The 24,686-nt window shown below is 38.7% G+C and overlaps 3 protein-coding genes and 1 long non-coding RNA gene across 8 annotated transcripts in view; 3 read left to right on the top strand and 1 right to left on the bottom strand.

Annotated features, from left to right (window-relative positions):
- The window catches only part of LOC146475368 (uncharacterized), a 68,540-nt gene that overhangs the window by 22,008 nt on the left and 21,846 nt on the right, over nucleotides 1–24,686 (top strand). Inside the window, exon 7 of one of the 3 annotated variants that reach the window (XM_085115784.1) lies at nucleotides 725–900. The gene's annotated coding sequence lies outside the window, so the exon portion shown is untranslated. Of the gene's footprint in view, nucleotides 1–724; nucleotides 901–1,687; nucleotides 1,735–24,686 lie in introns of those variants that run through there. The other 2 variants (XM_085115786.1, XM_085115783.1) reach the window with 2 other exon arrangements.
- On the bottom strand, nucleotides 601–10,814 carry LOC146475372 (uncharacterized). Its single transcript, XR_014865866.1, has 2 exons — nucleotides 10,366–10,814; nucleotides 601–641 (listed from the first exon to the last, which is right to left on the bottom strand). It is a non-coding gene; the product is annotated as an uncharacterized LOC146475372 (long non-coding RNA).
- LOC146475370 (uncharacterized) overlaps nucleotides 2,379–24,686 on the top strand; it is a 30,166-nt gene continuing 7,858 nt past the window's right edge. Inside the window, exons 1-7 of one of the 3 annotated variants that reach the window (XM_085115780.1) lie at nucleotides 2,379–2,577; nucleotides 4,605–4,707; nucleotides 5,001–5,086; nucleotides 5,834–5,932; nucleotides 7,946–7,990; nucleotides 8,934–9,020; nucleotides 9,876–10,622. In XM_085115780.1, coding sequence (XP_084971906.1) covers nucleotides 2,500–2,577; nucleotides 4,605–4,707; nucleotides 5,001–5,086; nucleotides 5,834–5,932; nucleotides 7,946–7,990; nucleotides 8,934–9,020; nucleotides 9,876–9,920 — 543 coding nt within the window. In that variant the 5' untranslated portion in view covers nucleotides 2,379–2,499 and the 3' untranslated portion in view covers nucleotides 9,921–10,622. Of the gene's footprint in view, nucleotides 2,578–4,604; nucleotides 4,708–5,000; nucleotides 5,087–5,833; nucleotides 5,933–7,945; nucleotides 7,991–8,933; nucleotides 9,021–9,875; nucleotides 10,623–22,333; nucleotides 22,515–24,686 lie in introns of those variants that run through there. The other 2 variants (XM_085115779.1, XM_085115778.1) reach the window with 2 other exon arrangements.
- LOC146475371 (uncharacterized) lies at nucleotides 11,895–20,513 on the top strand. Its single transcript, XM_085115777.1, has 7 exons — nucleotides 11,895–12,036; nucleotides 16,273–16,375; nucleotides 16,675–16,760; nucleotides 17,506–17,604; nucleotides 18,143–18,187; nucleotides 19,136–19,228; nucleotides 19,780–20,513. Exons 1-7 carry the CDS (start codon nucleotides 11,959–11,961, stop codon nucleotides 19,855–19,857), a joined length of 582 nt encoding a protein of 193 aa, XP_084971903.1. The 5' UTR covers nucleotides 11,895–11,958; the 3' UTR covers nucleotides 19,858–20,513.

Here is a 24,686-nt window from a genome sequence, read left to right as displayed (position 1 = left end):
TTATTATTATTATTATTATTATTATTATTTAATCATGCTCCACTCAGCAAAGCACCACGGGCGCCAGCAATTGAGAGCGTTGACTCCAACTGAAAGCGATAAATTCTGATATCCTCACGAAAAGAACCCGAGTTGTCTCAAATTAGGGTGGTGAAATTAATTACGATTAATCGAGCCCTTCAGAGCTGAGAATTATCCTAAAGGGGAAAGGAATCTACAGAGTTTACTTAAATGGCTGAAGAAACAGTTGCCTTAATTATGGCTGGCAGTCAAGCATGTCAAATAACATCCGGTCGTATATCGAGAACTCGAAATAAAGTTTTTATGCATGGGTCGGACACAAAACTCATTTCTGCTAAAGCGCAGTTTAGCATGCTTTAATCACGATTTAACTCTCGCGGTATTGCCACTGACCTTTCCCCAGTTGTTCAAAGAGCGGATAACTTTATCCACTGGATAAGTCGCTATACAGCGGAAACAAATGTACAATCCAATGCTTTTGGCAAGTTTTCCACACAATCCAAATCTTAAATTGGACATAAGTTCTACTCTATTCACAAATTATAGGACTATCATGAAAATCTTGCACACATTTTACTGCTGCCTAATAGCGAACTATCCAGTGAATAAAGTTATCCGCCCTTTGAACATTACTTATAAACTTGCCTAATTTTTTGGCTTTAATTTGTTCTTCAAAGTCTGTTCACGGCAGAATTAAGTAAAGGTGAACGGAAGTTTTGTTCAGGTTCCAAGTAGAAAACAAAAGTGACATCTGTAGTTTTCACATTGAGGAGCTTCAGACTAGGGGGAGGGGGGGGGGGGGTGCGGGCATTATAGGACAGGACGAAGGTAGACTGGTCGCAGCCCCCTATTTTTTCGTGGGATTTTCGAGACTAGTACGTTTCAAACGAACTGCCACCATATTGGTTTGTAATGACGAGTGCAGCCTGCGAGGCAGGAACTATCTAAAGACCCCCTTAGTAAGATGGCGGCAGTTCAATCGAAGCGTTCGAGTCTCGAAAATCTCACGGAAAAATAGGGGACTGGACGAAGGGAGCGCTACTTTACGTTTGCCCCTCTCCGTGACATCCTGCGTGCGTCAATCCACTCTTATGTTCAATCTTCTCTGAGCCCACTAAACAATCTATGGCAGGAGTGACTGGGTACGAGTCTGTAAAGGCTGTAGCGACCCACCCCTCCACCAAGACAGGAAAATACAGACAATTAAGAATAAACACATATCAGAAATTATATTTGTCGAGCGTAGCACCATTACTGGCTAACCTCTTCGCAACACTGAAGATAATCTTGCTGTCCCCCGTCCCTGCACCAATTTGTTAAGAACTGTTAGAGGTATAGTGGTGCCGTGTTATGGAACAGTTTACCAACTAACTTGCGGCAGGCCTGATCTCTAGCATCTTTCCATGCTGGCTGTAGCGGCTTCTTTTAATGAATGTAACTGCTTAACCAAACACGGCTCTCATGTAAAGCAGTTTACTTAATTTATTGTAGGTTAAGACAGTTTATATAATATTGCGAATTTTGTAACTATAGTGTTTTTATTAGTAGTACCTTAGTGTAACCGGATGAGAATACCGTGGATAAATAAAGTAGTTTGAATTTGACTTTGATTTTTGATTATATAACTCTCATAACTTCAAGGATTTACGACATCAGATCTTTGAAGGTTTACTCAGTGTATTTTCCGGTGTTTGCTGCAACGGGATTACTATGTCAACTCGGTATTATGATGTAAATTCGTGATCTGTTCAATTAACTTGATGAAGTAAGTGAGTAAGTAAGTGAAAATATTGTGAACTGAAAACGTCTTAGTAGTGGATCCGAACTGCGACAGTAAATAAGTCAGTTTCGGACAATTGTTGTACTTCGCTTCAGCAGAAATGAGTTTTGTGTCTGACCCATGCATAAAATGTTTATGTCCAGTTCTCGATACACGACCGGATGTTATTTGACATGCTTGACTGCAAGCCAAAATTAAGGCAACTGTTTCTTCAGCCATTTAAGTGAACTATAGATTCCTTTTCCCTTTAGGATAATTCACAGCCCTGAAAGGCTCGATTAATCGTAATTAATTTTACCACCCTATTTTGAGACAACTCGGGTTCTTTTCGTGAGGATATAAGAATTTATCACTTTATTGGAGAGTCAACGCCCTCAATTGTTGGTGCCTGTGGTGCTTTGCTGAGTGGAGCACCAGATTTAAAAAAGTCATTGACCACGATTGGCTGTTCATTGGATACGTGTTAAAGGGTCCATGTCCTGCCCTTAAGATTGACAAGTGTTCTTAAGATTGACAGGTGTTAATGCTTCAAGGCCTTTCTGTGTGATCTGATTGGTCCGTGCGCCATTACGTCATATCTACAAATTTTTCCAGTTCTGCAATATAGTGAAGCAACCGATTGAAAGGTGCAAAACTTCACGTTTGTACCTCTACTGTCCTGCTGTCGGTTTACAGCAGTAAAATTTCAAGATCCAGCTATGGCTGTTTTGGTCCGTTCTTGTTGCTGTGGTTGTGACTTAAAGACAGGGATTCTGCTCATTGCTATCTTTGGCTTGGTGAGTAAATCTGAATATCCATGTCAATACATTATTAAGTCGTCTATTGGTGTTTCTGTTCCGAATCAAGTTCGAATACTGCGTGGCCAGCTAGCGCTGGCGTGGGGTTGCGGTTCACTATATACACCACAGAAATATAGGCTCTATTTCGCCGGCTGCATTATTTTCACTAAACTCAATTTTTCCTTGTGAACTTCTTGCCACTGAAGCTCGATCCGTTCCCAGAAATTTTTAGTTACTCTAGGGTAAACTTAAACCAGGACAAAATATCTAGCTTGAACCTCTATAGTTTCAACATGGCCAAAAAAACAGCGTGTCATCCGCAATATACGTACAGAGCTGTTTTTCCGCGTCACATTATTCGGGTGTGATTTAATCAGTTTGCACGCATCGGTGTGCAGACAATTTCAGTAACTGTACGGTAAACTTGAAACCAGAAGAGTTATTGTTCGATGGAAAAATATATTGAACTCATTTACTGAAAATGTCTGCAAACCGATACGTGCATACAATCACACCTAAATAAATAAATGTGACACGGAACTATGTAAAGAACAGCGTGTGTCATATGATATGCAATATGCGTAGTTTAATTTCGTGTAATTGTGTGCACGTATGGTTAAGAACAGCGTGTGTCATATGATATGCAATATGCGTAGTTTAATTCCGTGTGATTGTATGCACGTATAGTTAAGAACAGCGTGTGTCATATGATATGCAATATGCGTAGTTTCCCTGTCACGTAGTTTCTGTGTCACATTTATTTATTTAGGTGTGATTGTATGCACGTATCGGTTTGCTGACATTTTCAGTAACTGTACGGTAAACTTGAAACCAGAAGAGTTCTTGTTCGATGGCAAAATATATTGAACTTATAGTTTTAACATGGCTAACAAAAACAGAGTGTGTGACATTCAATATAGGAGCAAGAATCGTCTTCCGTTTTCAAGTCAGATGATTTGGGGTGACTCGATTTGGTCAGTTTGCATACGGATAGTTTCGGAATGTTTAATAGATAAAGTCGACCGTTTGGCGAGTTGTATAACTTTTTTCCATTCCGTTCTCTAGTAGTTTAAATATTTGGATCTTTTTTGCGCAACAAAGATGATCTCCAGAATTTCTGCGGCGCTTATTTTCTGGCTGAGGTTTATTTAGTCTCCCTCCGCACCCGTTTTTTAGTGTCGTCACGCAACGCTCGTCACGCGTTGCGTGACGACACTAAAAACGGCTGAAATTGTTGTGTTTTTTTCCTAACGTTCTACAAAATGAGCAAGCAAATATGTGCCATGTCATTGAGCAATATACATAGTGTGTTGAAGTCATGCATATCTACACGTTCCGGTTCTTTCTTTTTTTTTTCTTTCCTTAATCCATTCCGTGTCAATAAAAACCTGAAAAACTGTTAAGCTGCATTTCAAATCAGAAACAAACCTGACTTTATCCAGCATAAACTGCCATGGAAGCAAATGACGCATTCTTCTCAGAGCAAACTTAAAAGGTCTTGTGATTTCTTCAACTGTTCCGTAATATGTTGAAAACAAGTAAGCGTATCAAACCCCATCCATACTAATGTGTTTTCAAAAGAATCTGTTTTCATCGCGGCGAAAACGAAGGAAAATATTGTCATCCACACTAACGTTTTTGTTTCGTTTTCACCTGTCCACACTAAAACGCTTGAAAATGATGAAAACGACTGCGACCTGGGATTGCGCATGTGTTGACCATCCGCCATGCTACTTTTTTTTTGGATTGGAACCGATGGCATGTGACGCTTTTTACGTCACCGTTTTCACCTGTCTACACTAAAAACGGATATTACCGCTTTCGAAAGTCTCCGTTTTCATTGGCGTTTTCAGGGTTTTAGTGCGATAAAACATATCAAAAAATTTACGTTTTCAAGAACAGTGTGTGTGTGGACGGGGCCTCGGACAGAAGTCACGCAATGGCATGCCTGAGAAAGGCTAAAATACCCACACATGCAAACGCGGTACACGACGTAATTTGTTTTCTTGTGCTTCGTTTAACAGCTTTCATCCGGTTATGGAATCTATGCGGGTATCTACAACGCCAAAGTGCTGAACGATAACGTCAGAGAGGGAAAACTGTTAGTGCCTTACAAGTATTACAAAGGTTTGTTATGTTAGTCTTTGTAGTTCCCCAGCAATTTTCTTTTATAGTTTAATCACCATAAAAATAACAAAATTAAGGCACGCTTTCCCTTTTAAATAAGTTGCTTTCCAAAGGATTTTTTTACCAAATTCTGTGACGTAATGTATATAGATTTACATTAATTACTTTCGAAGTAAATTAAAGCAATAAATCATGCAAGGTACATCAGATTCTCGTGTCCTTAACTTAATATACAACATTGGAAATTTATTTTTACGTATACTAACTGACTGCTTGTTTTCCTTCTTTTTTAGTTGTCGTCAACTTGGAATACGCTAATGTAGCCTTTAATGTGCTGAGGCTTTTGACAAATTTTTTTCTACTGGGATCGTATGGCACAGTAAGTGCACGCGGTACTCCATGCAGCCTTGAGAAACCCCAGCCACAATGAAACCGCCTGCGCACACCCTTAACTAAAAGTTATCCTTTTGATTTGGGAAGCAGAAAAAATATACTAAAAACAATGGACACAGTTATTTGCAGCTGTGATATCAAAATTGTATGTATGTCGATAATAATGCGACACAAATGAGATGGAATCAACCAGGCGTTGGATTTGCTCTGACAAAGGGTTAACGTCGAAACTTCAGCACTCGAATCTCTTTACGGTGCCCAAATTACCTCATCAATGGCTCTGTTGTTTTAGCCGCCGTCGAACGTAATAAATAAAAAAGGATAAAAAGGATAAGGTTTTGACTTTGCTCAAAGCCGGTAGGTTTTCTTGTGAATCTTCGACGTTACTAAATCATTTCATGATTTACCAAAAAAAAAGTATTTCAAACTGAGGTTTTGAAAGTAAAGTATTTGGAGACCCATCTGCAATGTGTGTCTGTGTGTACTGTTTGAATACGTCACATGGCTCATTTTTAAAAGGCTTGATACTCAACTTATGATAATATGATTTAACAGTTTTGAGTTCACAAAGTAAAAACCCTATTTTTCTTATTTTTCTTTTTTTACGTTTGATCTATTCCGCTACCCCACCGAGCACCACATGGTTTCTTTTCAAAGTAACCCGCTTGTCCAGGAGTCGTAAATGTTCGTTGATTTTGTAAACTTTGTTCTTGTTTCTTTTTCACCTATTTAGGGGAACCGTTTTTTGGCACTGCCTTATATCATCCTTCACATCTTCCTGCTTGCTTACACTCTGGGTACGACGATCTTTGTAATCGCGGTCTGGCACGGGGTACGTCTTGTTTTAATTACTTGGTTAGGAATAAAATCTTAATATACTCAGCAGTGAATGTTCGCAACAATGTGATTAGTGGCCGAAGCAAGGTACATGAACAGATCTTTCCGTTCAGCGACATTCACTTGATAAAGCGACAAAACAGTTTTAGCTCACTTTACCAATGTAAAATGCTGTAGCCATGCAACTAAAATTATATCTTAAATATGTTTCAAAGGACATGCGCTGTTAATGTCTACATATGCAATAATTTAGAACGGGATATTGTAATAAGATTAAATTTAGAAATACAGTTGACTATTCAAAAAAAAAGCGAAAAAACGGAACGACGTTTCGGTGTCATCTTGGCACCATTATCATGTAAAGAATGCAACAGAAAAGATAATTTATACATGAAGTAAAGGTGTGAAATAGAATAAATTAAATTACTTAATTACTTTAAGTTTTTTTTAGTCTTAATTTAATTTATTCTATTTCACACCTTTACTTTATGTATAAATTATCTTTTCTGTTGCATTCTTTATAATTACTTAATAATAGTGTCACCGAAGCGTCGTTCAGTTTTTTCGCTTATTTTTAGAGTCGACGGAATATTACTTTTTATTAAATTCTCAGCCTCGGATATTGCATTTCTAGCGTTCTGATTGGTTCACTAAATCCCGGTTATCAGCTCATATACCGTAGTTTGACCTTATATGGAAAATGATTGCCCCGGGTGTCGCTAAGCTAAATTTTTTTTCGGCGGGAAGCGAAAGTTTTTTCGGAAAAATGAAGGGAAAAAAAAAGAATACAAAGAAATACCAGACAATGCCATCTCAATATAACAACAATGAAAGCCACAAAGTTCGATATGACACTATTTAATGGTACGTATCTCTGAAGTTTCCTTTAAAATCTTTAAATTGTAAGATTTTACGATTTTGATCACATAACAACAGCTATAACAACCGGTTACCTTCAAAAATTTCAGGATGGCTTGCAAATCCTGGCGGTAAGAGGTTAAAACCGATCGAAGAAATTTCTCAGGAAGAGTTTTATGCCTGCCTTTATGTTTGTACGCATTTACGAGGACTTCAGCAAAAGTTCATCTATGAAATCCGTACGAGCGGCGGACATAATGTTCGTTTCCGTCGCTCGGCATTACTTAGCAAAACATTTGCACAAATGTGCACAGCTCTTATGCTTCTCGATAAGCTTGAAGTTTAAAAACTTGCACTGAATGTTTGTCTCAGTAAAGTTGTACCTCGAACACTTGGACTTGGCTTGCCTGAAGTGTTTTAAATCGTCCGCGAGGCATTCAGTTCAGCATAAAAAAAGCCGTCCTTGACGGCTCTTCCTTCGCTCGGCCCCACACAGCAGAACATTTGCTCAAATGTGCACAACTATTACGCTTCTCGACGAGCTGGTACTTCAAAAGCACTTGAGTGCTTGTCTCAGAAAGGTTGTAACTCGTACATTTAAACATTTCTTGAATTTGAGATGTCCGACTGTGTCCGATCTTCTTCGCTTTCGATTTTTCATTTAACTCCGTTTGCAAAGAGCTGCGCGTGTCATGTGATCATTACGTTTCGCGCGCTTTGGTCGGAAGTTGCCTCAACATCCGGTCGTTTTAATTTGAAAGAAATTAAATTTTACTTAAAATTCAGTAAACTTCAACAGCAATATCCAAACGCGGAGAATTTAATAAAACAATTATTCCATTCGCACTTGTTGGATATAAGATTAGTTATAGCCAACTCGGCGCTTCGCGCCTCGTTGGCTATTTGCCATCTCATATCCATCTCGCGCTCATGGAATAATTGTTAAATATAATGAGGTCAAAATTTTAGGTATTAACAGAGAGCAAGAGCGGTTTTCATTTGAGCGCGTTGAATCAGTGTAATGTTACATTCTTGCGGGATAGTTTTGGTTTACTACGTTCTATGATTGGTTAAAAAAATCGCGCCACTTTCTCTACTACACAGAGCTATTTCCTAATTTTAATTAAATATTACTATTATTTAATTATAGTTCGCATTTGTTTTCCTTGGATTAATCCTTGTCTGGTTGCTTTCGGTAAGTGTATGACTCTTTAAAGACCGTTACAACTTAGCTTCAGTTCAGTTGTTTGTTTGCCAGTTAATAAATATTACAGATTATCCCAAACCATAAACAAAATGATAGCGTTAGGGAACCCAGATACCAACCATGCGACATAATGGGTTTCTGGGTTAATATGGTTAGGAGAAGCTGGTAAATTCTTTATAAAAGTAAAGTTATAATTTACTTATATTAATAACACAGGGAGTGCTTGCTCAATTTCTCGAGCCTGTACTTAATGATAACTAGATCGAATTACAATTTGGAAATGTTTGTTCTAGAGGAGAGGGGAAAACCAGAGTACCCAGAAAAAACCTCTCGAAGCAAAGACGAGAACCAACAACAAACTCAACCCACATATGACGCCGAGTCTGGGAATCGAACCCGAGCCACATAGGTGAGAGGCGAGTGCTCTCACCACTGCGCATGCGCCATTCCTTCTTCCTTTTATGATCACTAACCGAGTTAGTAATAAATGAGAATGGAATCAACTTAAGGCGAGAGAACAGATTGTTTTCTTTAATATTTTAGCTTTGACTGCACGCAAAGATAATTGTTACCGGATTGAATACGTATTTTAGAGCTCTGTCTACTGAAAAATACTGGCCTTAGTGATTTATAAAAAACTGTAAAAGTTTAGTCATACTTTTCTTCAAGAAAAAGTGGAAAATGCGAGGAGCTACGTGTCAATTGGTTCGGATGTTCATCAGGATATGGGTTGATTTATAAATTTTCATTTACTGTAACCTTTATTTTTTATGAACATTCTCATAAATAATATTGATATTCCTTAGTTACTGTGGTATTGATGGCGTAGGGTGCAAACAGAGGTTGTTGAAAAAGTATTGATATTACAAGGAAACATTTGAAGCGGATCACAGTTAAAAAGTTAATAATCTGCTTTCTTTTAATTACTCAGATCTACTTCATCATTGTGGTGTACTCGTACCACGAAGCCCTACGTGAGGACCCGGCATCTGCTGGATCTGGTCCGCCAGTTCCCATGGTAATTAACTTAGGAAGGGGAAAGGGGAGGGAGGGGGGAGGATATATTGCTTGCAGCCCTCCCCCCCCCCCCCCCATCTCTTAAGATCCGTCGAGGGTTAATCAAACCGTCGAGCGCGAGCGCAAGCGTCTCGTCCCAATCCTCCCGTCCCAATTTTTCGCTGTTGTTACTACTACGCAAACTTCGAGATGTGAACAGACTGCAAGCATTGTAGGTTGGGGGGGGGGGGGGGGGGGCTTCAAAGAGAAAAAAACGGTGGATGCCCATGAATTTAAAATTTGGGACTGACTCAAAAATTACATTATGGTTTGTGACTCTTAGATTTCAACATTTCCGACAGCAAAGACAACAACCATACCTTTCTCGTCTTCAGACGCTATTAAATGTAATTGCCTGATTTCTTCGTATAATACTCCACGGCTAAGTCCTGTTAGCCTAACCCTGATATATAGATCAGGATCCGTTGAAAGTAAGAGATAATTATCAAGCAACGCATTTGCAAAGTATTCTGTTGGGTGTTAAAGAAAATAAATCATTCAAGATCTAGTTAACAATTGTCCATAATATTCGCTTGAGATTGACATTGCTATTTACATGGCTAAAAAGTTAAAGGATATTAAAAACGAAACGTTTTCGAGTAATCAAATTATCCTCAGAGTAAAAACCCTTTTACCCTGAGGATACCCTTTTTCCCCTTTTTACCCAAGCTAAAAATCCCCTTTACCTTGAGGATAACTTGATTAGTCGAAAACGTTTGGTTTTTAATATCCTTTTGACTTAAAATAGTATTGTAGTTAACAATTCTACTGAGGATTTAAAGAGACTTAACCAGGTTTGTTTGTATCTAATCCACAGGTGCAAGTGGTTGGTGGCCCTCCTCCATACCCAAAGTATCCATAAACGGTGGTGCAGATCAACCAAGGACAGATTAACTGTCAGAACGACATGTGGATGTGCAGCCATTGTCGCTCTTAGATTTCCAATCGTTTGCAGTTGTTTCATTTTAAGTAACTTAAAAAGTAGTGCAGCTTCTTTCTTTCGCTCTGATGGACAATGAAGCGGAGAAAAATACGCGAGCTCTCGCGAAAATCACCTTTCCCCAGTTGTTCAAAAAGCGGATAACTTTATCCACTGGATAAGTCGCTATCCAGCGGAACAAATGTACAACATCCAATGCTATTGGCAAGTTTTCCACACAATCCCATTCTTAAATTTGACATAAGTTCTACTCTATTCCAAATTATAGGACTATCATGAAAATCATGCATACATTTTATCTGCCTGAAAGCGAACTTGTCTATCCAGTGGATAAAGTTGTCCGCCCTTTTAACAACTGGGGCTTGACGCATGGTGCACTCCAATGCTATCACACGCGTGTTCACTCATGTCGGGGAATTTTCTCGTTTGATCGCGCGTGTTCTTCTCGCTGGACTGTCCCTGGGTGCAATACGGACTGGCCATTGTGTAACTACTAAAAATATGCTGCAATTGGAAACTTTAGAATAGCAGTGCACAGAAGAAAATCTTATATAAATAGCCACCTATAGTATAAGCCAAAAGTACAATCAAAGATAAAATTAAAACCATGTTTCTTTGTTTTTACCGGTTCTTTTGTCTTTAATCTTCCGATGCAAAACAATTTATCTCATTCTCTTTCCAACGCACGCCCCGTGGCCTGCACTTTTGCGTCTCCCATGCAAAAATGCTTTGCTCAACATCCTGGACTTCTATGAAGTAAAATGGCGGAGCATGAGCAAGATTTGATAAGGATCTTCTTTTCGAAAAGCGTGAGTTTGAAAAAGCGTGAGAGTGATGTCTAAAGCCTGATTGTTTATTTCTTTGTTTCGGGTCCAGGTCCCACCTATTGAAATTATCCCTCTGGTTGATCTTGTTTTTGTAGTTAGTCTTATACTCTTGTCTTGAAATGTACTCGATTGAGGAGGCGCAATCGGGACCCTTTTTCTCTTACTTTTTTTCGCCGCCCCCTCACCCCTCCCCTTCTACGATTATGCCTGCTCCGCAGCCTAGTGGAGGCGTAGTGGTTTAGTGGTCAATCCCACCGTGCAGAAAAATTTAGCGACTGGTACCTCTACCCACAATTTTTAACGTATGAAATCCTAAAAGCGCTCATAAAAACCCGCAGAAATATTCTAAACTCTTCAAACCTAGCATACATGTTGTTAGTGCAGGGACGAATTTCGCAAAAAATGTGGCTGTGAAAACTATCGCAGGCGTCCGAGAATAGACCGCTCAACGTCTATAACATTTTTCCAAATTATGGAGAAACCTCATGCGTTCAATCATCCAATCTTGAGGACGTGTTTAGGTATTAAAGGAAGAAGCTGTATACAAGAAAACTACCAGCTTGCTCCCGCCCTCCTGAGGTAAGTTATTGTGATAAATGCAAAAAGTGTCCGAGTAAAGGCACACGTACTCATATTTCCTTGAATGTGAGAACAATAAACAGTATTTATCGATTTCTCCACCCTCACTTCTTCCTAACCACCGATCAGACATGTTCTATCCCAGCTACAGGCTTGTATTTTCTGATCAGCCCATGTGTTGCATTTTTCGCAGCAAAGCTAATGCTCTTAAATTAAAATTGGCGCCAAAAGAGACGCACTCTTGAGTTAATTTATTTTCTTTGAGTCATTCCGCAAGCCGCATTGTTTTTCGCATAATTATGCCATGCCCCAGGTCATGCCACATGCCATTCCGTAAACTCACCGCCTTTTACCCTCACCGAAGACTGACAGGTGTTAATGCTTCAAGGCGTTTCTGTGTGATCTGGATTGGCCATGTGCGCTATTACATCCGTCTACAAATATTTCCAGTACTGCAGACTACTGAAGCAACCGATTGAAAGGTACAAAACTTCACGTTTGTACCTCTACTGTCCTGCTGTCGGTTTACATCACTAAAATTTCAAGATCCAGCTATGGCTGTTTTGGTGCGTTTTTGTTGTTGTGGTTGTAAGTTAAACACAGGGATTCTGCTCATTGCTTGGTTTTGCTTGGTGAGTAAATCTGAATATCCATGTCAATACATTATTAAGTCGTGTATTGGTGCTTCTGTTCCGAATCAAGTTCGACTACTGCGTGGCAAGCTAGCACTAGCGTGGGGTTGCGGTTCGCTATATACACTACAAAAATATAGGCTCTATTTCGGCGGCTCCCTCGGGTCCGACTTTGTTTTCACTAAACTCAATTTTTCCTTGTGAACGCCTTGCCACTGAAGCTCGATCCGTTCCCAGACATTTTTAGTTACTGTAGGGTAAACTTAAAAGCAGGAGAGTTCTTGTTCGATGACAAAATATCTAGCTTGAACTTCTATAGTTTCAACATGGCCAAAAAAAACAGTGTGTCATCTGCAATATACGTACAGAGTTGTTTTTCCGCGTCACATTATTCGGGTGTGATTCAATCAGTATGCATGCGTCGGTGTGCAGACGTTTTAAGTAACTTTACCGTAAACTTGAATCCAGAAGAGCTATTGTTCGATGGCAAACGTTGTGTAGAATTGCGAGTTGTAGCTAAATTCATATCTTTTACTACACTTTCTCGACACTCCTAAAAATATCCTGAAAAAAGCATAAAAGACTCCATGATAATCGAAAAATTAAAAAAAAAATCCAAATAAAATTTAAAAAAATCCTCAAGGTCATTGAAAAAAACAACAATATCTACTATTGATTAAAGTGCCCCAACAAATTTTCTCAATCTGATTCTTCAAAACGAAAATTTTCTCTACAATATATAAAATGGATCTTCAAAATGCTCTCAAAATAAAAGCCTAAGCTAAACGACTTTTTCTGAACAAATTTACCAATTTGATAAGAGCCGAATTGTCTCCCAAACCGACAATAACAGAGAGAAAAAACGTATACAATTCAATGAAATGGAAAGAATTAACTCAAATTTGCAAAGAACGAAAAATAATTAATTCCTCAAAGATGCGAAAAAAACAGATGATTGAAAATTAAGTTAATACGATTGGACAAAGATCCACCAAAACATCAAAATGAAGATAATATTTATTCAAATTTGTCGCACAAAGAGTTAAACCAAATCTGTCAAAAAAGAAAAATTTGCTACGCAGCACATATTAGAAAACAAGAGGATTGAAAAATTAATAAAATTGGACAAAGATCCTTCAAAATTAATTAACAGCAACAAAGAGATTGAAGAGCGTCGCAAAAAAGCAACAGAAGCAAATAAACGATGGCGAAAAAATAATCCCGAAAAAGTAAAAGAATACCAAAATAAACATCGAGACAACCCAGAACGCCGCCAAAAAGCGAGAGAATGCTCCACTCGATGGCGACAAAATAATCCCGAAAAAGCTCTTCAAGATTGGAAAAATTTCAATGAAGACTATGCGAGAAAAACTCGAGAGAATTTGTTGCTGACTAATATATGATTTTCACACGAGTCAAAACAAACATTAGTCAACCATGAATAATTATTTAATCAGACACACACGTGTCAAAACATTTTCAGAGGGATTCCCTATGAAAATGACCAAAACTCTCATTTTCTATCAAATTTGTATTCAACATCCTCAATAACAATTTTTTGATTTTTGATCGCGTTCATATATAATTGCCGTCGAGCCTAAATTCATTCCATTCATTGCTTCTTTTCTTGTGGCGAATTCAAGGCTTTTTTATTGCTCTCTCTTGTTTTGAAGGAAGACCAAGCGCTTTTTTTAACTCATTTTTTGTAAAAAGTGTGTTGTTTCTTTTATTCGCTTCATCTTTGCCATTTTAACAAGCGAAGAACGAGCGGCTTCAACAAGAATTTCATCGCTTTGAATAATTAATTCAATAAAATCCCATATCATTGTCTCGTTTCGCTCGCTTGCTCCACTTCGCACGCTCACTTCATTCGCTTCGTTCGCTTCCAATCGCCTGATTTGTATTTTAGTTAAAATATCAAAGAGACCATGTCCTAACACTTTAAGTTTTAAATCGAGAAGCTCGTTTTCCATTTTTTTTTTTAAATGAACAACAAAAATTTTTTTAGAGCGGAAAAGTCTCGAAGGATATTTGAAAAAGTATTTCTCGGTGAGAGGTTTCCTTGAGTCAGGCCCCCATGGCTAAAAAATCCTCAAGCCGGCAAGCCGGATATAATCTGGAGCTTGACGGGTATTCAAAAAAAACTGAAGTTAGCGTCAGTTTGAATACGACAGCATCCAGCATTTCAAGTTCCTAAATTCTTTCCACCAAGACTTGAGCGATTTCCATCGTCAGAGAAAGCGAGACAGGATGAAAAATCAAATGTGTAAATCTCAAAATGTTATTCTGATAAGAATACGATATGGCGTGATCGATCTTGAATCATTTATCAGGCGAGAGATGACAAAGAAAGGATTTGTTATTTGAGTTAAGTGCATTACCAGACATTTTACCACAAATGTTCTTTTACCAGAAAAATTACCAGTTGGTAATTTTATGGGTAAAATTCTGATTGGTTGAAAAAAATCACATGATCTTGAACATTTTGTATATCAAATAGAGACCTTTATCTCCAGAAATAAACAAAGGAACTCCATTTTTGTTTATGAGTTCTCTTGGTCGCTTTTTTTTTTTCTTTCGCATAGGAACAGAATTCATCCCATTGCTCTTAACTCACAACCTGGCTTTCAATGAATAATATTCATTTGTTCAAACTCATGCAAAATCAATTCGAACTCCTCATCAGATAATGAACCATCATTCAATGCTTTCGAAATCAGTCGGCTGATTGAAAGATGTTTTGATTCACAGAAATAGTTTTCTCGTGTTTTGAAATCTTACGACGCAACTTTTCTCTTACAACACTAAATGCGAATGAAATGACACTCATTAGACCAGCGACTCCACTCAAAGGAACTCCGACTGCAATGCTGATTCCATTAAGGGAAACTGCTAGGCTGCTTGATGTAAACACAGTTGTTAAAATTACTGTTAAAGATGCGATTTTTGAGGCGATCGATTTTGCTCTCTTGTATTTTTTGCTGATTTTTTGGTAATGAGAAATATCATTCTCAAGTTCTCAAGTTCTCCGTACCTCTTAAAGATATTTTTGATTCTCTCTCGAAGAGACATGGCTCTTTAATTTCTTTTTCTTCAATTTGTGTACTTAGCTTGGCAAGCTCCTCTTCTCTTTCTGCAACTCTTTCCTCAATTGCTGCTCTAAGCTGAAGAGAAGTGTTTTCATTGTTTATTATAATTCTGTCATTTTCAATCTGTCTCTTAATCTCAGCCTCTTCTTTATTAAGTTCATCGTGGGTTTTTGTTGTGTTGAGGCATTCTTCTATTTTTTTTTTTCTTTTTCTATCTTTGCGAGATCATCTTTGCGTTTGTCAACCTTTTCTTTTTCTTTCACTTTTTCCTGAAAAAACTTTAGCTCCTGTTTTTCATTTATAAGTTTTTTTTTTTTTATAATTATTTTACACTTGCCCAAGTCTTTGCAGTTCTCCTTCCATTTCAGGATTTGAACCATGGTGTTTTTCAAGCTGTTCAATTTTTCCTTGCGTTCGTTCTTTTCTGGTTTTCAGGTCTTGCATTTTTTGTGCTTGCTTTGTAATTTAGAGGAAAACTTTTATCCTGTCTTTCCTCTTTTTTATCATCAATCAAAGATTCAGCTTCTGGGAAGCTGCATTTCAAACCAGAAACAAACCTGATTTTATGCCGACTGCCATGGAAGCGAATGTTGCATTCTTCTCAGAGCAAACTTAAAAGGTCTTGTGATTTCTTCAACTGTTCCGTAATATATTGAAAACAGGCAAGCGTATCAGACCCCATCCACAAAAGAACCACGAAGGAAAATATTGTCATCCAGACTAGCTACAGTGTTTTTGTGTCGTTTTCACCTGTCCACACTAAAACGCTTGAAAACGATGAAAACGACTGCCAGCTGGGATTGCACATGTGTTAACCATCCGCCATCTTGGATAGATATGATACTCCGATTTGGACTGGAACCGATGGCATGTGACGCTATTTACGTCACTGTTTTCACCTGTCCACACTAAAGACGGATGTTATAGTTCTCGAAAGTCTCCGTTTTCATCGGCGTTTTCGGGCGTTTTAGTGCGGATGATAGGGGAAAACATATCAAAAAGTATACGTTTTTAAACGAAAAACGTATTAGTGCGGATAGGGCCTCGGAGAGAAGTCACGCAATGGCATATCTGAGCAAGGCTAAAACACCTACACATGAAAACGCGGTACACGACGTTATTGCTTTTCTTGTGCTTCGTTTAACAGATTTCATCCGGTTATGGAATCTATGCAGGTATCCATGGCGCCAAAGCGCTGAACGATGAAGCCAGAGAGGAAGGACTGTCAATACCTTACAATTATTACAAAGGTTTGTTATGTTAGTCTTAAGTTTGTAGTTCCTCAGCAATTTTCATTAGTTTAATCACCATAAAAATTACGAAATTAAAGCACACTTTGAATTCCCTTTTAAATAAGGTGCTTTCCGAAGGATTTTTTACCAAATTCTGTGACGAAATTTATATAGATTTACATTAATTATTTTCGAAGAAAATTAAAGCAATAAATCATGCAAGGTGCATCAGATTCTCGTGTCCTTAACTTAATATACAACTTTGGAAATTTATTTTTACGTATACTGACTGACTGTGCGTTTTTCTTCTTTTTCAGTTTTCGTCAACTTGGATTACGTTAATGTAGCCTTTAATGTGCTGAGGCTTTTGACAGATTTTTTGCTACTGGGATCGTATCGCACGGTAAGTGCACGCGGTACTCCATGCAGCCTCGAGAAACCCCATCCACAAAGAAACCGCCTCCGTACACCCTAGGCTAAATGGTATCCTTTTTATTTGGAAAACTGAAAAATTTACTAAAAACAATGGACACAGTAATTTGCATCTGTGATATCAAAATTGTATCTATGTCTGTATTGATGCGACAAAAATGAGATGGAATCAACCAGGCGTTGGATTTGCTCTGACAAAGAGCTAACGTCGAAACTTCAGCACTCGAATCTCTTTACGGTGGCCAAAATACCTTGTCATTGATTCTGTTGTTTTAAAAGCGGTCGAACGTAATAAATAAAAAAGGACAACGTTATGACTTTGCTCAAAGCCGGTAGGTTTTCTTGTGAGTCTTTGACGTTACTAAATCATTTTATGATTTACCAAAAAAAAAGGGTTTCAAAAAAAGGTTTTGAAAGTGAAGTATTTGAGATCCATCTGCAATGTGTTTCTGTGTGTACTTTTTGAATACGTGACATAGCTCATTTAAAAAGGCTTCATACTTTATTTATGATAATGTGATTTAGCAGTTTTGAGCTCACAAAGCATTCTAACTAACCAAATATGCACAAAGTAAAAACCTTATTTTTCTTATTTTTTTTTTACGTTTGATCTGTTCCGCTACCCCACCAAGCACCACATGGTTTCTTTTCACTGTAACCCTCTTGTCCAGGAGTCGTAAATGTTCGCTGTTCTTGTTTCTTTTTTACCTTTTTAGAAGAACCGTTTTTTGGCACTGCCTTACATCATCCTTCACATCTTCCTACTTGCTTACACTCTGGGTACGATGATCTTCGTGATCGCGATCTGGCACGAGGTACGTCTTGTTTCAATTACTCAGTTAGGAATAAAATCTTAATATACTCAGCAGTGAATGTTCAACAACGTGATTGGTTGCCGAAGCAAGGTATATGAACAGACCTTTCCGTTCAGCAACGTTCACTTGATAAAGCGACAAAACAGTTTCAGCTCACGTTACCAATTTAAAATGCTGTAGCTATGCAACTAAAACTTTACCTTTAAAATGTTTCAAAGGACATTCGCTGTTAATGTCTACACATACGTTTCGGTGCGTGCTATCTTGACACCATTATCAAGTGAAGAATGCAACAGAAAAGATAATTTATACATAAAGTAAAGCTGTGAAATAGAATAAATGAAATTACTTAATTATTTTAAGTTACTTTAATTTAGTCTTAATTTGATTTATTTATTGAATCAGTGTAATGTTGCATTCTTGCAAGTTAGTTTTGGTTTACTACGTTCTGTGATTGGTTAAAAAACTCGCGCCACTTTCTCGACCAGACAGAGCTATTTCCTATTTTTAATCAAATATCACTATTATTTAATTATAGTTCTGGTATCTTTTCATTGGATTAATCCTTGACTGGTTGCTTTCGGTAAGTGTATGACTCTTTAAAGACCGTTACAACTTAGCTTCAGTTAAGTTGTTTGTTTGCCAGTTAATAAATCTGACAGATTATCACAAACCACAAACAAAATAATAGCGTTAGGGAACCAAGATACCAACCATGCGACATAATGGGTTTCTGGGTTAATATGGTATTAAGATCTAGAGAAGCTGGTAAATTCTTTATAAAAGTAAAGTAATTTATTTATGTCAATTAAACACAGGGAGTGCTTGCTCAATTTCTCGAGCCTGTGGTTAATGACAAACCAGACAGAATCACAATTTAGAAATGTTTATTCCGTAGAGGAAAGGGGAAAAAACCCAGAAAAAACCTCTCGGAGCAAGGACGAGAACCTTCAACAAACTAAGCCCACATATGACACCGAGTCTAGGAATCGAACCCGAGCCACATTGGTGAGAAGAGAGTGCTCTCACTACTGCGCATGCGCCATCCCTTCTCCCTTTTATGATCACTAACCGAGTTAGTAATAAATAAGAATGGAATCAACTTAAGGCGAGAGAACAGATTGTTTTCTTTAATATTTTAGCTTTGACTGCACGCAAAGATAATTCTTACCGGATTGAATACGTATTTTAGAGCTCTGTCTACTGAAAAATACTGGCCTTAGTGATTTATGAAAAACTGTGAAAGTTTAGTCATACTTTTCTTCAAGAAAAATTGGAAAATGCGAGGAGCTACGTGTCAATTAGTTCGGATGTTCATCAGGATATGGGTTGATTTATAGATTTTCATTTACTGTAACCTTTATTTTTTATGAACATTCTCATAAATAATATTGATATTCCTTAGTTACTGTGGTATTGATGGCGTAGGGTGCAATTAGAGGTGGCTGAAAAAGCGTTGATATTACAAGGAAACATTTGAGGCGGATCACTGTTAAAGGGTTAATAATCTGCTTTGTTTTGAATTACTCAGATCTACTTCATCATTGTGGTGTACTCGTACCACGAAGCCCTCCGTGAGGACCCTTCAGGATCATCTGCTGGATTTGGTCCGCCAGCACCGATGGTAATAAACTAGTGAAGGGGAAAGGGGGAGGGGGGGGAAGGGTTCAGGGGAAGAATATATTGCTTGCAGCCCCCCCCCCCCCCCCCCACCCTCCACTCCCTGTCTCTTCATATCCATCGAAGGTTAATCAATCCGTCGAGAGCGAGCTACAATAGGGGTATAAAGGAGAGGGGATTGGGGTAAGACGTTTGTCTCCTCGCGCGCTGCTCTCATCTCGTCCGAATCCTCCTGTTCATTTAAGAACTAGTGAACAATTGTCCATAATATTCGCTTGAGATTTACAATACTATTTACAACGCTAAAATTTAAAGGATATTAAAACCCAAATGTTTCGAGTGATCAAGTTATCCACAGAGTAAAAACCCTTTTACCCTGAGGATACCCTTTTTACCCTTTTTACCCGGGTTAAAATTCCTTTTACCTTGAGGATGACTTGATTAGTCGAAAACGTTTGACTTTTAGATCTTTTTAACTTAAAATAGTATTGTAGTTAACAATTCTATTAAGGATTTAGAAAGACTTAACCAGGTTTCTTTGTATCTAATCCACAGGTGCAAGTGGTCGGTGGCCCTCCTCCATACCCAAAGTATCCAGAAACGGTGGTGCAAATCAACCCAAAGACAGCTTAGCTGTCAGAACGACATGTGGATGTGCAGCCATTGTCGCTCTGAGATTCCCAATCGTTTGCAGTTGTTTCAGTTTTAAGTAACTTAAAAAGTAGTGCAGCTTCTTTCTTTCGCTCTGATGGACAATCAAGCGGAGAAAAATACTCGAGCTCTCGCGAAGAACACCTTTCCCCAGTTGTTCAAAAAGCGGATAACTTTATCCACTGGATAAGTCGCAATCCAGCGGAACAAATGTACAACATCCAATGCTTTTGGCAAGTTTTCCACACAATCCCATTCTTAAATTTGACATAAGTTCTACTCTATTCACAAATTATAGGACTATCATGAAAATCTTGCACACATTTTATCCGCCGGAAAGCGAACTATCCAGTGGATAAAGTTATCTGTCCTTTTGACACTCCCCGCTGGGGCCTGGTGCATGGTGCACTGCTATGCTATCACACGCGTGTTCACTCGCGTCGGGGAATTTTCTCGTGTGATCGCGCGTGCTCTTCTCGCTGGACTGTCCCTTGTGGAAATATAAAGGACTCGCAATTGTGTAACTGTTGCAACGGGAAACGTTAGAATAGCAGTGCACAGACACCCGAAAATCTTTTATAAATAGCCACCTATAGAATAAGCCAAAAGTACAATCAAAGATAAAATTAGAATCATGTTCCTTTATTTGTTTTTAGCGGTTCTTTTGTCTCTGATCTTCCGATAAAAAACAATTTATCTCATTGTCTTTCTGACGCACGCCCCATGGCCTGAGCTTTTGCGTTGCCCGTGCGAAAATGCTTTGCTCAACATCCTGGACTTCTATGGAGTAAAATGGCGGAGCAAGAGCAAGATTTGATAAGGATCTTCTCTTCGAAAAGCGTGAGTTTGAAAAGCCATTCGATGGTTTTTCGCCCTTATATATAATTGTAGCGATGTCAGCAGTGATCGGTACCGAGAACTGCCAGTTAAGTTTGAAGGTTTACTCAGTATATTTTCCGGTGTTTGCTTTTACGGGATTACTATGTCAACTCGGCATTATGATGGAAATTCGTGATCTGTTCAAATTAACTTGATGAAGTGAAAATATTGTGAACTGAAAACATCTTAAGTGGTGGATCCGAGCTCAGACATACATTAGCCAGCTTCGGGCAATTGTTGTGGTCGCAATACCGCGAGAGTTAAATCGTGATTAAACATGCTGAACTGCGCCTTAGCAGAAATGTGTTTTGTATCCGATCCATGCATAAAAAGTTTATTTCGAGTTCTCGATACACGACCGGATGTTATTTCATCTGCATGACTGCAGGCTAAAATTAAGGCAACTGTTTTTTCAGCGATTTAAGTGAATCCCGTAGATTCCTTTTCCCTTTAGGATAATTCTCAGCCCTGAAGGGCTCGATTAATCGTAATTAATTTTACCACTCTATTTTGAGACAACTCGGGTTCTTTTCGTGAGTGTATCAGAATTTATCGCTTTATTGGAGGGTCAACGCCCTCAATTGTTGGTGCCCGTGGTGCTTTGTTGAGTGGAGCATGATTAAAAAAAGTCATTGACCACGATTTTGCTCTCTAAATAAGCGCGATCACAGCCCTTAGCTAAGTATTTGAATAACCTCTTGAACTTGTGCTCAAGAAATTGAAAACCAAACATAAGGTACTAAATGTAGATTCCTCTATTCCGCTCTTTATTCCAAAACAGATACTAGTATTGGACAAACCTTGTAACCTTGTACCTTGTGGCGCGTTAACAAAGCTTTAGTGTACAAGATAGTTCCAGATTATTGCGCTCCCTCCTTTCAAAGCAGGGACAGAGCATAGACCCAATGCAAAAATAGCCTACAGTACATGTTTGTCTGTATTCAAATCAGCCTCACTAGCCCAGGTGGGCTACTCGGGTATAAACGTGACGGGGGGGGGGGGGGGGGGGCCTGACGTATTTTTTTGGGTGCAAAATATTAGGCTCCGTCGGACCCCCCCGTCACGTTTATACCCGAGTATAAATCCACCTGGGCTCACTAGCCTCGTTCAAGTAAAATATTCTTTTGAATCCAAACAAAATGATATTAAAATGTCAGCTATTTTTTCATAGGGTCTATGGTCATGCACAAACAGAAACGTGAATAAAGAATACTGGGAAATCCAGTTTTTCAAGACTACGAGAAGTCCCTTATTTTCTAACGATAGTAGATCAAGCGACTCCGGTTGTGTCCCATGCCGTTACGCGACACGCGAGGAGCTCGCGTCGCGAAACAAACACCGGAACTTCCACTTGAAACATGACGAAGCAGATAACAAATACAGACACCTGGATACAAAGGATACACAGTTTAACGGCTGTTCTGATTGGCTGTTCATTGGATACGTGTAAAAATGTCGGTGTCCTGCCCTTAAGATTGATAGGTGTTCTTAAGATTGACAGGTGTTAATGCTGCAAGGCGTTTCTGTGTGATCTGATTGGTCCGTGCGTCATTACATCATATCTACAAATATTTCCAGTGCTGCAAACTTCTGAAGCAACCGATTGAAAGGCGCAAAACTTCACATTTGTACCTCTGCTGTCCTGCTCTCGGTTTACAGCACTAAAACTTCAAGATCCAGCTATGGCTGTTTTGGTCCATACTTGTTGTTGTGGTTGTGACTTAAAGACAGGGATTCTGCTCATTGCTTGCTTTGGCTTGGTGAGTAAATCTGAATTTCCATGTCAATACATTATTAAGTCGTCTATGTGTTTCTGTTCAGTTCGATTACTGCGTGGCCTGCTAGCGCTAGCGTGGGGTTGCGGTTCGCTATCTACACTACAGAAACAGGCTCCCTCGAGTCCGGTATTTCTTCCCGAACAACAGCTGTACAAGACCTTCTTGCCGCTGAAGCTCGATCCGTTCCCAGACATTTTCAGTTACTGTGTGGTAAACTTAAAACCAGAAGAGTTCTTGTTCGATGCCAAAATATCTACCTTGAACTTATAGTTTCAACTTGGCAAAAAAAAACAGTGTGTGACATCTGCAATATACGTACAGAGCTGTTTTTCTGCGTCACATTATTCGGGTGTGATTTAATCAGTATTCATATGCATCGGTTTGCAGACAATTTCAGTAACTGTACAGTAAACTTGAAACCAGATACGTTCTTGTTCTATGTCACTGATATATTGAACTTACACAAACAGCGTACGTACAGAGCTGTTTTTCCGCGTCACATTAGTTGGGTGTGATTTAATCAGTATTCATATGCATCGGTTTGCAGACATTTTCAGTAACTGTACGGTAAACTTAAAACCAGAAGAGTTACATTGTTTGATGGCAAAATATATTGAACTTGGCTAAAAAGAACAGCGTGTGTCAATTTCCGTAGTTTCCGCGTCAATTTTTCTATTTGGGTGTGATTTAATTAGTATGCATGTATCGGTTTGCAGACATTTTCAGTAAATGTACGGCAAACTTGAAACCAGAAGAGTTCTTGTTCGATGGCAAAATATATTGAACTTATAGTTTCAACATGGCTAACAAAAACAGAGTGTGTGATATTCAATATACGGGTAATCTTGCGTCGTGTTCACTTTCCAAGTCACTGATTTGGGAGTGATCATTTAGTCAGTTTGCATATAAATACTTTGGGAATATTATTATATTAGTTTTGTATAAGTTTTCCTCATTCTGTTCTCTAGTAGTTTAAATATTTTGGATCTTTTTGCGCAACAAAGATGATTCCCAGGATCTGTGCGGCGCTTATTTTTTGGCTGAGGTTTATTCCGCGCGAAACGTTTTTGTCCAATCAGTATGCATCAATTCTTTTGCTCGGTGTATCAAGATCAGTGGCCCTTTTTTTGCCTTAACATGAAAACCACTTTCCCCGTTTAAACAAATGTGCAAGTTGTATTTTCCTGTATACGTTGTCTTGAAACTGTATCGTTAACGGGATTTGTTTTAAGTTATCTTTCCATTCGTGCGAATGAACCGATGGCGTCTAAATTCTAATTTAGGGTTAGCATGGTCACGGTCGTCATTCAACAGCGTAATACTGAATCGTAATTACTCTAGGGATTTGGTTTAAGCTGTTTAAGTTTTATCTTTCATCTTACATTTCGATTAACCGGGTCAGAAAGGACCAAGTTTGACAGTCTTGTCCTTAAAATAGCGGACAATAAGCCTTATCACGGTTTTCGACGCCATTTTGACGGGTAGGCAAACAGGCTTGAAATAACAGTGTTTGTATGGAAATCCGATGTCAAATAATTTTCATAAAACATCGCTTCTGAAAAATTCATCAATTGGAAACTTTTGGCACTAGGAAAAGGATTTTAAGGAAAAAATTGGAGGGATGTAGCTGTGACAGAAGGCGTCCAGTCGTGTTTTGAACTTTCCATACATTTACCTGTATTTTCCCCGAGAACTATTTTTAGTAGCAGTTCAAGGCTGGTTCGGGGTCTTGACAATCTGCGAGCCAGCGAGCCATGCGAGGCACTCAGGTTAGCCTAAAAAACACTCCGGTTAGCCTAAAAAGCACTCAGGTTAGCTCAAATAGCTCCCCAGTTAGCTTAACGGTTAGCATTTATGTTGCGGGTTGTTCATGCCTCGCAAGCCTCGCATGTTTTGTTCATGCCTCTCACGTTTGGCTCGCATGGCTCGCACGTTTGGCTCGCTGGCTCGCTGGCTCGCACATTGGCCACACTCGCTGGTTCGCTATACAGACAAATATATGGAAAGTTCAAAACACGACTGGACGCTTTCTGTCTTTCCTCAGTAATATTCGGCACTAAGTTAAGCTTTGTAACTAAAGAAGATGAAAAGAATTAGAATATATATACGGTACGGTTTCGTCAACATCTGTGAACTTGTTCATGAAGCTGTTTT

The sequence above is a fragment of the Pavona decussata genome, unplaced genomic scaffold (genome assembly GCF_977016875.1).
Source record: "Pavona decussata unplaced genomic scaffold, jaPavDecu1.1 SCAFFOLD_84, whole genome shotgun sequence".
NCBI lineage: Eukaryota > Metazoa > Cnidaria > Anthozoa > Scleractinia > Agariciidae > Pavona > Pavona decussata.
The sequence above is the reverse complement of the archived record's forward strand: the minus strand, read 5'-3'. Positions and strand labels throughout refer to the sequence as shown.